Raw genomic sequence first — 15074 nt, 5'->3', positions numbered from 1 at the left:
TCTCTCTTATCCGCAGCCATCCTGACTGAATTAGCTCTGAGATACCACTTGCATCCCTGTCCCCCTGCTCTCACATGGCTACATCTGAAACCTGTCATTCTTCGGTGGAGTTGAGACTACCTCTCTTTTTCAAAAAAAGCTATGCAAAATGTGCTCCACAATCTGCGTTTTCCTATACTTTTTTGGAGAGGCTTTTCCAACATTTGTCCAGTCTAGATTGGGCCAAATGTCTGAAAAAAATACCTCTTCGGGAAGCCCCCTTCTTCCTCGTAGAACAGAAGAGTATATGTGTTCCCTGGACATGGAGCAGTTTAAAAATGGTGTAATCTAGATATAGAAGGAAAAGAAAGGAAAGGAAACTTGCTTTCCTGTTTGAATTTTTATGGAAACAGAAAGAAAAAGGGTTCAAATACGAAGAACAGATCTCCTGGTGTAGCTCCTCTAAGCCATGCTTATACTAGGAAATGATTTCAAAATAACTACATTTAAAATAATAACTTCCGAAATAACAAAATTGAAATAGCATTTCCTTACTACTGGGGAGTCTTGAAATGAGTCCAAGGCAGGCCCAGTTATTGTGGATGTGCTACCTTAATGTAGAGCCCCAAGAAGCACTGGGGAATAATTACTTGGAATTACTCCGGGGAGTAGTTACTTCAAAATAACAGCACTGGAGCATCCACACTACTGCTATTTTGAAATAAGAGTTATTCCCTGGGGAAAGCAGGAGTACAGATTTTGAAATAATGGGATTGGTGTTGTGGACGCTCTTCTGATCATTTCAAAAAGGGAGGGGTGTATTTCAAAATAACTTCCTAATGTAGACCAGGGCCCGGAGTCAATTCACCCCACCTTCATCTGTTGTAAATCCACTGTAGCTCCCCTGTGCCAAAGAGTCAACTCTCCAGCCGACCTACCCTGTCACAACCTACCTTGGTTTACAGTCACACACAGCGGATATAGGGCAGGGCAAGTGGGGTGGCTGTCCCAGGCCGCGAGCTTCAATAGGCTCCGCGCCAGCCCCACTCGCCCTGCCGTATATCTGTCGCTGCTGCCCTTGCCTGCTGGAGCTGCCTCCGCCGCTGCCTTTCGCTGCGAGTCCACAAGTGGCTCCGTTAGCCAGTGGCGTGCACAGCGGTGGCTCATTCCCAGGGAGGCGAAGGGTGACGCCTGGCCATGGCGCCCGGGTATCCCGCTGCTCCACACTCCTGCCCCACCCAGAGAGAGGCTGGGGGTGGCGTGGTTTCTCCCCCAGGGGGAGCCCAGACCCCTTTCCCGCCGTGCCCGAGGGCAGAGCAACCTGCCCGCCAGGGAGACATCATGTCCTCCTGCCAGTCCCCACCTCCCCACACTCATGGGCTCAGCGCGATCCAGCTCCACAGACAGCGCCCCCCCCCACACACATCCCTGGGAGTAGGGGGGGATGCCAGCTGCCCCCGCCCAGCCAGGAGCTGTCTGAGAGGCTGAAATGGTTATTTTGGCCTGTCTGATGAGTCAGACACCCCTGCTCGCTGGTCCTCCCTATGGCCCATCTATGCGCCATCCTCCACATAGCCACACCCTGCCTGCCCCCCAACCCGAGTAACCACACGCTGCCTGGCCCCCCACGTCGCAGCATCCACACACTGCCTGTCCCCCCCAAATCCCAACACCTAATGCCACCTGGCCCCCCAAGTCCCAACAGCCACATGCCACCTCCTCCCAACACCCACACGCCCCCTGCCCCCCCCGCAAGTCTCAACACCCACACTCCACCTGGCCCCCGCAAGTCCCAATGCTGCCTAGCTGCGGAACACCCGATGCTGCCTGGCAAATACCAGCCATGGGCAGCCAAAGAGAATCGACTGTGAGCCAGGAGCGTTTTGTAGGTCTTTCGATTATATCGATTGAAAACGACCTGTGTAAAGAAATGGACCTTACTGACAGAACTGAAGAATGTGCTGCCAAAAGAGCTAGACAGCTATAGTAGACTTAAATACAAATGAAAATGTTTAATTATTGCTGCAGAATTGTGTTTAAGAATAAATTACAATATAATTAAACTAAAAATTATCCAACTAAATTAAGTTTCTATCAAATTTACCCAATTCACATTTAATATGAAAAATAGCCTTCAATTTGCGCATTTGACGCCTTTTTTCTATTTTGTCTCCAAAAGGTGATCCCTTTGTGCTACCTTGGGCCCCGCAAAATTGTGCTACCCTGGGCCCCTCAGAGCTCTCATCTGCCCCTGATCACACAGCGACACCAGCTGCTGCTTGATGAGGATTGGTCCCTGTTCCATATTTCTACGCAGAATTGCCGCAGGTTTTAATCTCAAGCACCCTGATGGTAAGTAAACCGGTTTGCATTGCTTGTGTGATGGTCCGCCCTCGCCATGCTTTGTGAAACGGACACAAATGTGTGTAACTCAAACGTGCTTTGCACAAAATGCAACTGATCCCTTTTGAAGTTGATATCTGTTGAAGCTTTGGTGCATGGCTCACTCTTGTGTGTGAAGCTGGCGATATGAGGTAGAGAATGGTGTATGGGTTTAAACATGCACAGGAAAGCCCTCGAGGGTATTTCTCTCAACGTCTGGGTGATCACCTGTAAACAGCCTCCTTTGGCCTTAAAGTCAAAGCAGTGGTTGGTCTTAGGAAGGCATGGGACCACCCAACCGGTTGGGTCTGACCAGGCAATTTCCCATAGAAGATGGGGGAGAGAACTCCAAAATCCTGCCCAAAGTGGAATCTATGACAAAAGGGGAAGCTGCTGCCCCTCTGTCGCTGGCAGGCATGTCGGTCCCTGGAGGATGAACCCGAGACCCCAGGGAAAAAGGATCTCGCCTGGCTTGGAGGTGTAGCTGAAATAAGAACGGCTTTAGGGTGCTATTGTGCTGAGCTATTAGTGATAGAACTAACTCGGCCTTTCTTGTCATTTTCCATCTGTGATTCACTTTGTTCTGCCTGTTCTCACTTGCAGCCACCTAAATCCTCCTGCTTGTCCTTAGAAAATCACTTTGATTTAGTCTCCAGCCCAGTGTAAATAATTGTCACCTGGGGGAGCAATCGATGTGTCCATCCTCCTGTCATTGTTAAAGGGCGCTTGCCTGCCTGGTTTATTTGGGGTTCTGATCCAAGCTGCGGGTTGAATTCCTGGAAGCTGGGCCCAAAATGGCCTTCTCTTCAGACCTGAAGGGGTTCAGTGTCTGTATTGCTCTCCGGGATGGGCGGGGATGATCTCAGCTCTGTGCTTTGGGTGGCGGAAGTCAGGAGATCTGACTCAGCAGGACAGGGTGCTGATAAGCCCCGGGGAGCAAGAAGGGGAGCACCAATGGGTTTGTCAGCACAGTGAGCGGCACCCCCAAGGGGTCTTCTGTGACCCCTTTCTGTCAGTGGTTGAGTCACATGCACATGATTGGTCTGTCACTGACCCGGTGTCTTTGTCACCCCTACAGATGAGCAGTTCTGTGAGCCACGCGGCAGAGAACCAGACCATCTCCGGTGTGTTCATCCTGCTGGGGTTTACCTACCTAAACAAGCTGCAAATCCTTCTGTTTCTGGTGCTTCTGGTCGCCTACCTGCTCACCCTGATGGGGAACCTGCTCATTATCCTGCTGATAAAGCTCAACCCCTCCCTCCACACCCCCATGTATTTCTTCCTGGTGAACCTGTCTGTCTCGGAAATGTGCTGCACCACCTGCGTGACCCCTCAGCTACTGGTTCACCTCCTGGTGGAGGAAAAGACCATCTCCCTCGCTGGTTGTGCTGCCCAGTTGAATGTTTTTAACATCACAGGCCTCGCAGCCTGCTGTCTCCTCGCAGCCATGGCCTACGACCGGTATGTGGCCATATGCCACCCTTTGCATTATACAACCATCATGAGTGGCCGGGTGTGTGAGCTGCTCGCATGCACTTCATGGCTCATCAGCATCTCGGTGGCCACAGTTGAGGTCACGTGGCTCTTCAGCCTGCCCTTGTGTGGCTCCAACCGCATCCCCCATTTTTTCTGCTACAACGAATCATTACAGAAGATGCTCTGCACTGACTCTTGGAAGAACGTGATCTTTGGCTTGACCGTGCTGGTGCTGTTTGTTATGAGCCCTTTTTTACTGATAGTCCTGTCCTATGTCCGCATCATCTCCACCATCCTCAAGCTGCCGTCAGCGGAGGGGAGGCGTAAAGCCTTCTCCACCTGCTCCTCCCACCTCACGGTGGTGACTTTGCTCTATGGAACAGGACTTTTGAGTTACCTGAAACCCGCGTCAAACTCCACCCCTGAGAGCGATCTGCTGATATTCCTTATGCACACAGCTGTAACACCCATGATGAATCCCATAATATACACTCTGCGGAACAAAGAGGTGAAGGTAGCCTTTAGAAACACAGTAGGGAAGGTCTTCTTCTCACACAGCTGGAGATATTAGAGAATGGAAAGGAAAATTAGTGAAAACCATGTGAAAGAGGGAAATTCATTCACATTTGATTGAAGTTTCTGATGACCCTCACTTTTTAAACTGAGGTTTTGCCATTTGCAAAATGATGACCTATTCTAAATCTACCAGGAAACCTGGAATAGTAACATTTGTTACCAAAAAAACCCCAGACCCCTAAATAGAATAGAAATTTCCATCACTCTGATGATGGATTCTTTGAAAAAATGAAATGAGCATTTTCATTCAAAGTATTGTCTAGATTTCACATTTTTAGAGCCTTGTGTGGGTACAAAATTTGTGTCTGAATTTAAAAACACAGTAAAAGAACCAAAAAAGTGGCACTGTGGCTTAACAACCAAGTAAAAGAAACAGTGACTGATAAAAAGACCTATTTTTAAAAGTGGAAGTAAAATCCTAGTGAGGAAAACAGAAAGGAGCATAAACTTCATCAAATTAAGTGTAAAAATAGAATAAGAAAAGCCAAAAAGGAGTTTGAAGAACAGCTAGCCAAAAATTCAAAAAGTAATAGCAACATGTTTTTAAGTACATCAGAAGAAGGAAGCCAGCTAAACAACCAGTGAGGCCCTTGGATGATTGAGATGCTAAAGGAGACCTCAAAGATGATAAAGTCATTGTGCAGAAGCCAAATGAATTCTTTGCTTCAGTCTTCACAGCTGAGGATATTGGGGAGAGTCTCAAACCTGAACCATTCTTTTTAGGTGACAAATTTGAGGAATTGTCCCCGACTGAGATGTCATTAGAGGAGGTTATGGAACAAATTGAAAAACTTAACAGTAACAAGTCACCAGGACCAGATGGCATTCACCCGAGAGTCCTGAAAGAATTCAAATGGGAAATTGCAGAACTATTAACTGTGATATGTAACCTGTCCTTTAAATCAGCTTCCATACTAATGACTTGAAGATAGCTAATGTGATGCCAATATTTAAAAAGGGCTCAAGAGGTGCTTCTGACAGTTACAGACTGGTAAGTCTAACGTCAGTACTAGGACAATTAGTTGAAACTATAGTAAAGAATAAAATTGTCAGATACGTGGATGGACATAATTTGTTGGGGGAAAGTCAACATGGGTTCTGCAGAGGGAAATCCTGCTTTACTATTCTATTAGGGTATGTCTATACTACAAAGTTAATTCGAACTAACAGACTTTAGTTCGAATTAACTTCGATAGGCGCTACACATGGAAACCGCTAGTTCGAACTTAATTCGAACTAGGGGAGCGCTTAATTCGACCTAGGTAAACCTCATTCCACGAGGACTAACGCCTAGTTCGAATTAAGTAGTTCGAATTAAGGGGTGTGTAGCCCCTTAATTCGAACTAGTGGGAGGCTAGCCCTTCCCAGCTTGCCCTGGTGGCCACTCTGGGCAACACCAGGGAAACTCTTCTGCCCCCCTCCGGGCCCCAGAGCCCTTAAAGGGGAACAGTCTGGCTACGGTGCCCATGCCAGTGCAAGCCTGCCAGCACCCAGCCAGCAGACCCTGCACCTGGCACGGATCGAGCCAGCCACCCGCTGCCACCCAGCCCTCCCCCTCTTCCTGGGACCAGGCTGGTGGCTCTCGGGAGCCTGCCCAGGTCCGCAAGAGGCGGGCACCCGCCTGGTCTAGTATGGCCGTTCTAAGCTCAGGGCTCAGGGTCGGGGGTCTCACTGGACCACCCTCATTTTCATGCAAACCTGCTCCTGGGTGGCCAGGCTGGCAGCTCTCGTGCCCTAGACGGCCACTGTCCTGTGCCTAGTGCGGAGGTCATGGACGATGTCCATGATGTCCGCACTAGACCAGGCGGGTGCCCGCCTCTTGCGGACCTGGGCAGGCTCCCGAGAGCCAGCAGCCTGGTCCCGGGAAGAGGGGGAGGGCTGGGTGGCAGTGGGTGGCTGGCTCGATCCGTGCCAGGTGCAGGGTCTGCTGGCTGGGTGCTGGCAGGCTTGCACCTGGCATGGGCACCGTAGCCAGCCCGTGCCCCTTTAACAGCTCCGGGGCCGGGAGGGGGGCATACGAGTTTCCCTGGTGGTGCCCAGAGTGGCCACCAGGGAAGCTGGGGAGGGCTAGCCTCCCACTAGTTTGAATTAAGTGGCTACACAGCCCTTAATTCGAATGGGTAAGTTCAAACTAGGCTTAGTCCTCGTGGAATGAGGTTTACCTAGTTTAAACTAAGCACTCCGCTAGTTCGAATTAAGTTCGAACTAGCGGAGCGCTAGTCTAGCGCCTATCAAAGTTAATTCAAACTAAAGTCCGTTAGTTCGAATTAACTTTGTAGTGTAGACATACCCTTTGAAATGTTATCATTGTATCCATCATGTATTGCTGTATCATGGCATGTCTTGTAATGTTTATCATTCTTGTAACCTAACCTGTCAACCATCTTAAGAAACCATTAGCGTCTGGTCACCTGGCATGTAGTAATACCTGAGGGTATGTCTACACTACCCTCCTAATTCGAAATAGGAGGGTAATGTAGGCATACCGAAATTGCAAATGAAGCCCGGATTTGAATTTCCCAGGCTTCATTTGCATAAGCGGGGAGCTGCCATTTTTAAATCCCCGCTAGTTCGAACTAGGAAGCCTAGTTCGAACTACCGTTAATCCTCATTTCACGAGGATTAACGGTAGTTCGAACTAGGCTTCCTAGTTCGAACTAGCGGGGATTTAAAAATGGCGGCTACCCGCTTATGCAAATGAAGCCCGGGAAATTCAAATCCCGGGCTTCATTTGCAATTTCGGTATGCCTACATTACCCTCCTAGTTCGAACTAGGAGGGTAGTGTAGACATACCCTGACTGTTTGAATTTGAAAACTTATGAATATGTAAAACAATTGAGCGTTGATATGAATATTCATGTGTTATTGTTACGGAACCAATTCTTTTAAATCTATGGTACTGAGCATTATGGTAATGAGATGAGGCTGTAACAACCATCATTCCAAGTGTTCATCGTTTGGGGGCGTTGAAGGCAAATGATATCTGCAGATGCCCTCCTGGGAGGCAGATACCCAGGAGATAGTTAATAAACATCTGACCGTATTTGCCAAGCATAAACTAAGTTGTGGAAAAACCAAGGAAGTTGGGGACGTTCCTGGTCCGGATCCGAAACCATAGAAACAATACCGTTATCCTGCGGAAGTGGCACAAGGCCCCTTCCACACCCCCACCCTCTGCTGCCCCTAGTGCCCATTTTACAGAATAGCTGCCTTCTCCCCACCCCACCCTCTGTTGTCTTGATTTCAGTCTCTTTCCCAGCTGCCTAAATTTGGCCTCCAGAACCTCTCTCCTAAACTTCCCTATGTCATTGGATGTACCACGACCACCGACTCCTTCCCTGCTCTACACATAAGTCTATCCAGATGTCTCAAGAGATCCACAACCTGAGCACAAGGCAGGCCAGGTTTTCATATCCCCTACTCAGAACTCCGGTCATCTGAAGAAGTGGGCTGTGCCCACGAAAGCTCATGATCCCATCCACATGTTTTGTTAGTCCAGAAAGTGCTACCAGACCATTTGTTGTTGGGTTTTTTAATAGCTTCAGGGGGTAGCTGAGTTAGTCTGTGCAGGGTAAACTTAAAAAACAGCAGATAGTCTGGTAGCACTTTAAGGACGAACTAAACATGTAGATGGTATCATTGTTGCTAATGAGCTATCTAATGAGCTAGCTATGTTTCTAATGATTGAATCTCTCCCCCACCCCCATTACTAACACCTGCCTTGTCCTGATGACTGGAGTTTGCTTCCTCAGAGAGGTATCCTCAGTGCAAGGGGATCCCACAATATCCTCTGGAAGGAGGGTCCCAACCATGGGATCATTTCCATCCGCTCCTGTTGATTTTTCTCCTTCCCTGAGCCTTTCATCCTGTTTCACAGCACCGGGGCTGTCTGACTGGAGGGGGACATTTCTACAGTGTCCCGGAAAGCCTCATCTACATGCTTCTCGGCCTCCCTTTGTGACGTAGTGGGGGTACCTGGCTGGTTTCTATGCTGCTGGCTCTGGGGTAACCCCCACTGGCTGCCGTGGGTACCACGACCCAGCAAAACAGGATGAGTCACTATGCAAACGAGTATGGCCAGACACCCCCCATGGAGAGGAACAAAGGAAGGGGGAATGCTGCCCTGGCTGGGGGGCAGGGCTGGAAGAGAGTTGGTTAGTTCCTGTCTGGAAAGCAGGGGAGAAGGAGCTGGGGAGGGGGGCTGGGACTCCCCTATCTCAAGGGGAGCACTGAGGCCTCTTAGCCCCAGTTCCTGTAACCAGATTACATCTGTGCTGCGCTGTGCTGGAGGAACAATAAACCACCCTCAATTCCACTGGCTGGTGGAGTCTGTTTGTGCCATTTCGGGGTGCAGGAGACGGGGGACCCCCAACGCGCCGTCACACCCTTAGCTCCTCCAGTTCAGCCACTCTGGCGTCAAAAGCCTGTTCGTGGTCTCTAGCAGCCAGGTGCTCCTTGCACCGAACGCACCCGCCCGCCACCCGCCCACAGGGCAGGTAATCCTACATGCTACATTGGGTGCAATAAGCAGGGGAGCCACTTCTAGGGCTGCCAGGTGTCCAGTTTTGAACCAGACAGCCCAGTATTTGAGCTTTGTGTTCAGGAAACAAATTGAGAAAATAGAAATGTGCAGTATTTTCTAAGGAAGAGGTGATGTAGATTGCGATGTAATGTCAAGTGTGTCCAGTATTCTTGCGGAAACCATCTGGCAACCCTCGCTGCTTCTGCCTGCATCCTCTCGGACAGCTAATTAGGTTACTGAAAGGGAGGAAAGGGTTATTTAAATCAGGAAGATGTGGTTTTAGTTTAATTCCAAAGTTTTAAAGTCTCACACTTTTCTGCTCCCAGCTCCCTCACAAAACTCCCTGTTAGCTGCCCCGGTTGCAAAGGCCCTTGTGGTTTTATACGGCCTTGGACTTCCTGATAGCCCCGTTGCCTGCGTAAATCTTGAGCGATGAACAGACGTTTCTAGATTTCAAATCCTCGTTAAGAAGCTCACAGCTTGCAATGGCTGGTCACCGCACACAGCTCAGCACTTGAATCTCCGAACAAACAGAAAAACAGAGAAACTAACAGAGAAACGCAAGCTCAGCACACAGTTTCTTTAAGGCAATCAGCAAGTAACCCCCAAATGCACACACTACAGACAGCCACTTACCTCAAGGGTCCCGTAATCGCTCCTCCGTCACCTGGAGAACGCCCCTCGAAACCCCCTGTCAGTGCCCCTGTTCGCAAACCAAGCCTCCAACCAATCTCTTCTTCCCCACCCAGCCCCCAATTGACCCCTCCTCCCCACAGGACCCCAATTGACCCCTCCTCTCCACACAGTCCCCCAACTGACCCCTCCTTCCCATACAGCCCCCCACTCACCCAGCCCCCAACTGACCTCCCCTCCCCACACATCCCTCCACTCACCCAGCCCCCCAACCCATCCCTCCTCCCCACACATCCCCCCCACTCACCCAGCCCCCAACTGACCTCCCCTCCCCACACATCCCTCCACTCACCCAGCCCCCCAACCCATCCCTCCTTCCCACACATCCCCCCACTCACCCAGCCCCCAACTGACCTCCCCTCCCCACACATCCCTCCACTCACCCAGCCCCCCAACCCATCCCTCCTCCCCACACATCCCCCCCACTCACCCAGCCCCCAACTGACCTCCCCTCCCCACACATCCCTCCACTCACCCAGCCCCCCAACCCATCCCTCCTCCCCACACATCCCCCCCACTCACCCAGCCCCCAACTGACCTCCCCTCCCCACACATCCCTCCACTCACCCAGCCCCCCAACCCATCCCTCCTCCCCACACATCCCCCCCACTCACCCAGCCCCCAACTGACCTCCCCTCCCCACACATCCCTCCACTCACCCAGCCCCCCAACCCATCCCTCCTCCCCACACATCCCCCCCACTCACCCAGCCCCCAACTGACCTCCCCTCCCCACACATCCCTCCACTCACCCAGCCCCCCAACCCATCCCTCCTCCCCACACATCCCCCCCACTCACCCAGCCCCCAACTGACCTCCCCTCCCCACACATGCCTCCACTCACCCAGCCCCCCAACCCATCCCTCCTCCCCACACATCCCCCCCACTCACCCAGCCCCCAACTGACCTCCCCTCCCCACACATCCCTCCACTCACCCAGCCCCCCAACCCATCCTTCCTCCCCACACATCCCCCCCACTCACCCAGCCCCCAACTGACCTCCCCTCCCCACACATCCCTCCACTCACCCAGCCCCCCAACCCATCCCTCCTCCCCACACATCCCCCCCACTCACCCAGCCCCCAACTGACCTCCCCTCCCCACACATCCCTCCACTCACCCAGCCCCCCAACCCATCCCTCCTCCTCACACATCCACCCCACTCACTCCGCCCCCAGCCTGCCCCTCCCCATGGCACATCCCTTCCCCTGGCTTTGCCCCCAGCCCACGACCCTGCCTGGCTCTGGCTGCTATCGGCAACCCAGGGCATCCTTGGTGTGTCTCTGACTCCCTACAGGTGGGGAAGTACAAGCGGCTGCTTTTAGAGACCCTGCACCGAATCCAGCAGCCTCCCCGTCCCCAGCTATGGGCGAGAGCCTGGGGGCCCTGAGGAAGCTGCTGGGGCAGCTGGTCCCACATGATGTGGGTCACCTTTGCCAGTCCCTGTCCATGCAGGCCTGGGCTCACTTCTCACACATGAGTCCCCGCCCAGCCACTGGGCCTGGGCCTCACACAGGGCCTGGGAGCCAGCCCCAGGGATGCCCCCAGATGCCCCCCAAGGCTGGCCCAACTCTGCCTCGGCACTGGCAGCTCCTCATAGGGCACGTGCGGGGCAGCCAGGCCACCCTGATGCTGGGGTGGGACCCGCACCCCAAAGCAGCCAGGGTGAGCGGCTGGGTGGAGTGACGGGAGCGGGCCCCGGCCGGGACGTGGGCGCAGAGCAACCGAGAGGGACCCAGACCCCTCCAGACGGCCCGCAGCTGAAGCTGCTCCTGCTGGCTCTGCCTTTGCTCCCCCCCAAGGAAGCCCTGGGAGCCGGGTTCCCTGGGGCAAACTGGGGGCTTTAGGGGTGTCACTGGGGGGGCTGCCTAGGTGGGGTTTGGTGAGTACCTGGCGCAGCGCATTGGGAAGCTACTTGTGGGGGAGCACACATTAGCGTCCAGTTACTGCCGCCATGACGTACCGATGCAGGGCAGCTCCGTAGCCCCTTCCCTGCCAGGGTGGGTGAGTGCTCCCCAGGGGGCTGTGCAGGGATCACTGTGTAGCCCCCCTTTGTGTGCCCGATCCCAGCAGGGACCCACACCCCATGTCTGGGCCAGGCTGTGGAGAGTCTCTGGGCCTCGACGTGGCCCCTCTCTGCCTGCAGGCCTGCTCCGTGGCCCTCCCGGCCTGCCTGAGCCGGAGGGAGCCTTGGCCAGCTGGCCCCCGGCACACGACTCCAAAGACAGCGACAGAGACCTGATGGGGCAGGTCTGCCAGCGGCTGGTGAGCGAGCGGCAGGGCCCGGGTCCTTCCCTGCACCCTGGGACTTTAAACTCCTGCGCAAGGGGCCCCGGGCCCCGCCTGATGCCTCCCTCCCTGCCACCCCTGGCTCCTGGCCCCAGGGCAGCTCTGAGAGCCGGGCTGAGGGCACGTCCATGGCCAACGGCCTGGGTCATGGAAGCCCAGGGTTCAGCAGGGCTGGAGTTTGGGGTTCAGCCCTGGGGGGGGGGTGTCTGATTGCTCCCCCCGCACCTTGCCCCCGTGCCCAGGCCCAGATGCAGGGAACGGGCGGGGCTGGCATCTCTGGGCCAGGAGACCCCACGTGTCTCTGTCCCTGCTCTCTCCTAGGCCCAGGATTCAGGGATGCTGCAGCTGCTCATCACCGAGACCTGCCTGCTCCTCGCCAGCCCCCTACCAGAGATCAGGCTGGAGGCAGCTGAGCTGGCAGGTGAGCCACCTGCCCCATGGCCCTGCCCTGCTGGAGGAGCAGCCCCTGGGCCGGGCTCAGCTCTCACAAGCAGCTCAGGGGGGGGAGTAGAGCCCCCCCGGTAGCAGCGGGGACTGGGGAAGGGTGACCTACCCAGCCAGGCTGCAGCTCTGGAGCCGGCCCCTTGCGGCCGGTGCTGGGCCCCATGGGCCAGCCAGGAGACGGGCCAGCGCTACCCACCTGCCCCCTGTGATGGGGCTGGAAAGTTCCCATTGGACCCCTTGGCCCTGACCCAGCCTGAGGCTCAGGCCCAGGTGGGCTCCTGCCCAGCAGGTGCCAGGTGGTGGTTCCAGTGTGGCCGGAGTAGCGGGGAAGCTTTGCTGGTAAGCAAAAGTCCAAACAACAGCCCGGGCTCCATCTTGGCCACCCCTCTCCCTCCTCCCCTCAGGACAATCTCCCGCCCTGGTGACGTTTTGGCAGGAAAACCAGACAGACCGAGGCGCCGGGCTCGGCCCGGCAGCAGCAGCTGATCCAAGGGCTCCCAGGGGTTGTCCGTCCGAGTGGCGGAGTCCGGAGCTGCTTAGGGGGCTCGCCAGCATCACGCCCATAGGTTGCGGTGGCGGGAGGGTGAGCTTCCTTGTATGCAAGGGGGGTGCTACCAGCTGCCACCCTCTCCCCAGCAAGGACACACACACACACGCCCCGCGACGGCGCAGGGCGGGAAAGACCCGACCATCACCGGAACAGATTGTTATTCTCCCCTGTGACACCCGCTGGAGACAGGATCCGGAGCTGCCCCACAGCCGTGTGGGTCTGCTCGCTGCAGGGCCTGGAGGTGATTTTATACTCCTCCGTTTCCTTACCTGAGTCGCAGTCAAACACCACTTTGATGTTACCGACCTGGGTAGGGCCTGGTTAGAGTGATGTTCTTTACTTGCTCTGAACTGCTGAACGAAAGCCCCGTGGCTACGTCTAGACTGGCAAGATTTTCCGCAAATGCTTTTAGCGGAAAAGTTTTCCGTTAAAAGCATTTGCGGAAAAGAGCGTCTAGATTGGCAGGACGCTTTTCCGCAAAAGCACTTTGCCAATCTAGACGCGCTTTTGCACAAAAAAGCCCTGATCGCCATTTTAGCCATCGGGGCTTTTTGGCGAAAACAGCACTGTGCTGTCTACACGGGCCCTCTTGCGCAAATGATTGGAGGGCTTTTGCCCGAACGGGAGCAGCACAGTATTTCCACAAGAAGCACTGATTTCTTACAAGAGATCGTCCGTGTTCTTGCGGAAATTCAAGCGGCCAGTGTAGACAGCTGGCAAGTTTTTCCGCAAAAGCAGCTGATTTTGCGGAAAAACTTGCCAGTCTAGACACAGCCTGTGTGTTTGCCCCCGCAGTGCAGTGACTTTATCGTTCCTAAGGGGCTGAGACACCCCGGTGACAGCCGCGGGTAGGGAGACGTTCCTTTAGCCTGGTTCTCTTTTCGGTCAAGCCTACCAGCCAACACTGGGGCCAGAGTCTCACGGGAAAGCCTCCTGGCCCCAGCCTGATGCCCGGGCACAAGGAGTCAGGCCTGGCCCTCTGCAGCTGCCCGACAAACTGCCCCTCTTGCCTCGCCAGGGATGCTGATCCTCAGCCTAGAGGCCCAGCGTGCCCGGGAACTGCCCCCAGCCCAGCCCCGGCCCACCCGGCCCAGCTGGCCGAGAGTCGATGCCCTGCTCTGCGCCCTCGGGGATCCAGGGGTCGCTCTCCATTGATTCAGGGCAGCTGCCTGGGGTGCTGGGTGGGTGCCCCCAGGCTGGAGAGTGGGGCCCAAATTCCCCTCCCTGCGGGGCAGTGGGAGCAGGGCGGTGCTGCCAGGATGGGTACCAGCCCGGGACGGGGGAAGGCTCCCAGTGCAGGCAGGGCCTGGTCCATGGGGCCGGGTGCTGGCCGTGACGGCAGAGCCCTCAGTGGCTGTAGAACTCAGTGTGTGGGTCCTTGCCCAGGCCCTGTGCCCCAGGGAGCTGCCTTCCCTCTCAGGCGCCTAATCCCCAAGGCGTTCCCTTCCGCCGCAGCTCTCCGGGCGCCACCGTCAGCTTTGCCGCCAAAGACTCCATCTGGCTCATCCACTGGGTGCAGCAGGAGCCGGAGCCCAGCTGGCCAGTGTGCGGAGGTGGAGGCTGTTCCGGAGCAGGATGTGAGCATCTGGCAGGACCCCTGGCATCACAATCCCACGTCTCCAGCCACGGGTCCAGGAAGGAGACGAGTGTCAGGACCTGCCTGCCCTCCCGGCAGGACTCCCGGCCTGTGTCCCTGTGTCGACGTTAATGTGCAAATATGTTCTGGGCCGTTCTCCAGCCACGGTCTAGCCTTTGCTGTATCGTCAGAGTGTGAGGCCTGGCCCCAGGCCGCCCCTCCCCAAGACAGCAGGACCTGGGCAGGAAGGACTGAGGTTCAAGGCTCCCCATAGGCCAGATCAACTCTTCTGGGGTTTCAGGGTTAGTGGATTCTGTGGATCCCCACCGAGCTCTGAGGTGGGGCCAAAATGTGGGACAGGACTGCCAGCAAGTGGAATGAGGGTGCAGGATCTGGGCAGGAGATAGGGTGCAGGAGAGGTTGAAGGACTGGGTGGGAGGTAGGGTGCAGGAGCAGGCTGGGGATAGGGTGTCTGGCCAGGGGGAGGGTGCAGGGGCAGGGTGGGGATAGGGTGTCTGGCCAGGAGGGAGGGTGCAGGAGCAGGGTGGGGATAGGGTGTCTGGCCAGGGGGAGGGTGGAGGAGCAGG

General features: G+C 55.0%; 1 protein-coding gene across 1 annotated transcript; it reads left to right on the top strand.

Annotated features, from left to right (window-relative positions):
• The first annotated feature begins 3439 nt into the window (after nt 1-3439).
• LOC102454565 (olfactory receptor 10A4-like) lies at nt 3440-4408 on the top strand. The gene has a single exon (XM_025188531.3). The coding sequence runs from the start codon at nt 3440-3442 to the stop codon at nt 4406-4408; it is 969 nt and encodes a 322-aa protein (XP_025044316.3).
• Nucleotides 4409-15074: the final 10666 nt, after the last annotated feature.

This window comes from Pelodiscus sinensis, chromosome 30 (genome assembly GCF_052426305.1).
Source record: "Pelodiscus sinensis isolate ZL-2025 chromosome 30, ASM5242630v1, whole genome shotgun sequence".
NCBI lineage: Eukaryota > Metazoa > Chordata > Testudines > Trionychidae > Pelodiscus > Pelodiscus sinensis.
The sequence above is the reverse complement of the archived record's forward strand: the minus strand, read 5'-3'. Positions and strand labels throughout refer to the sequence as shown.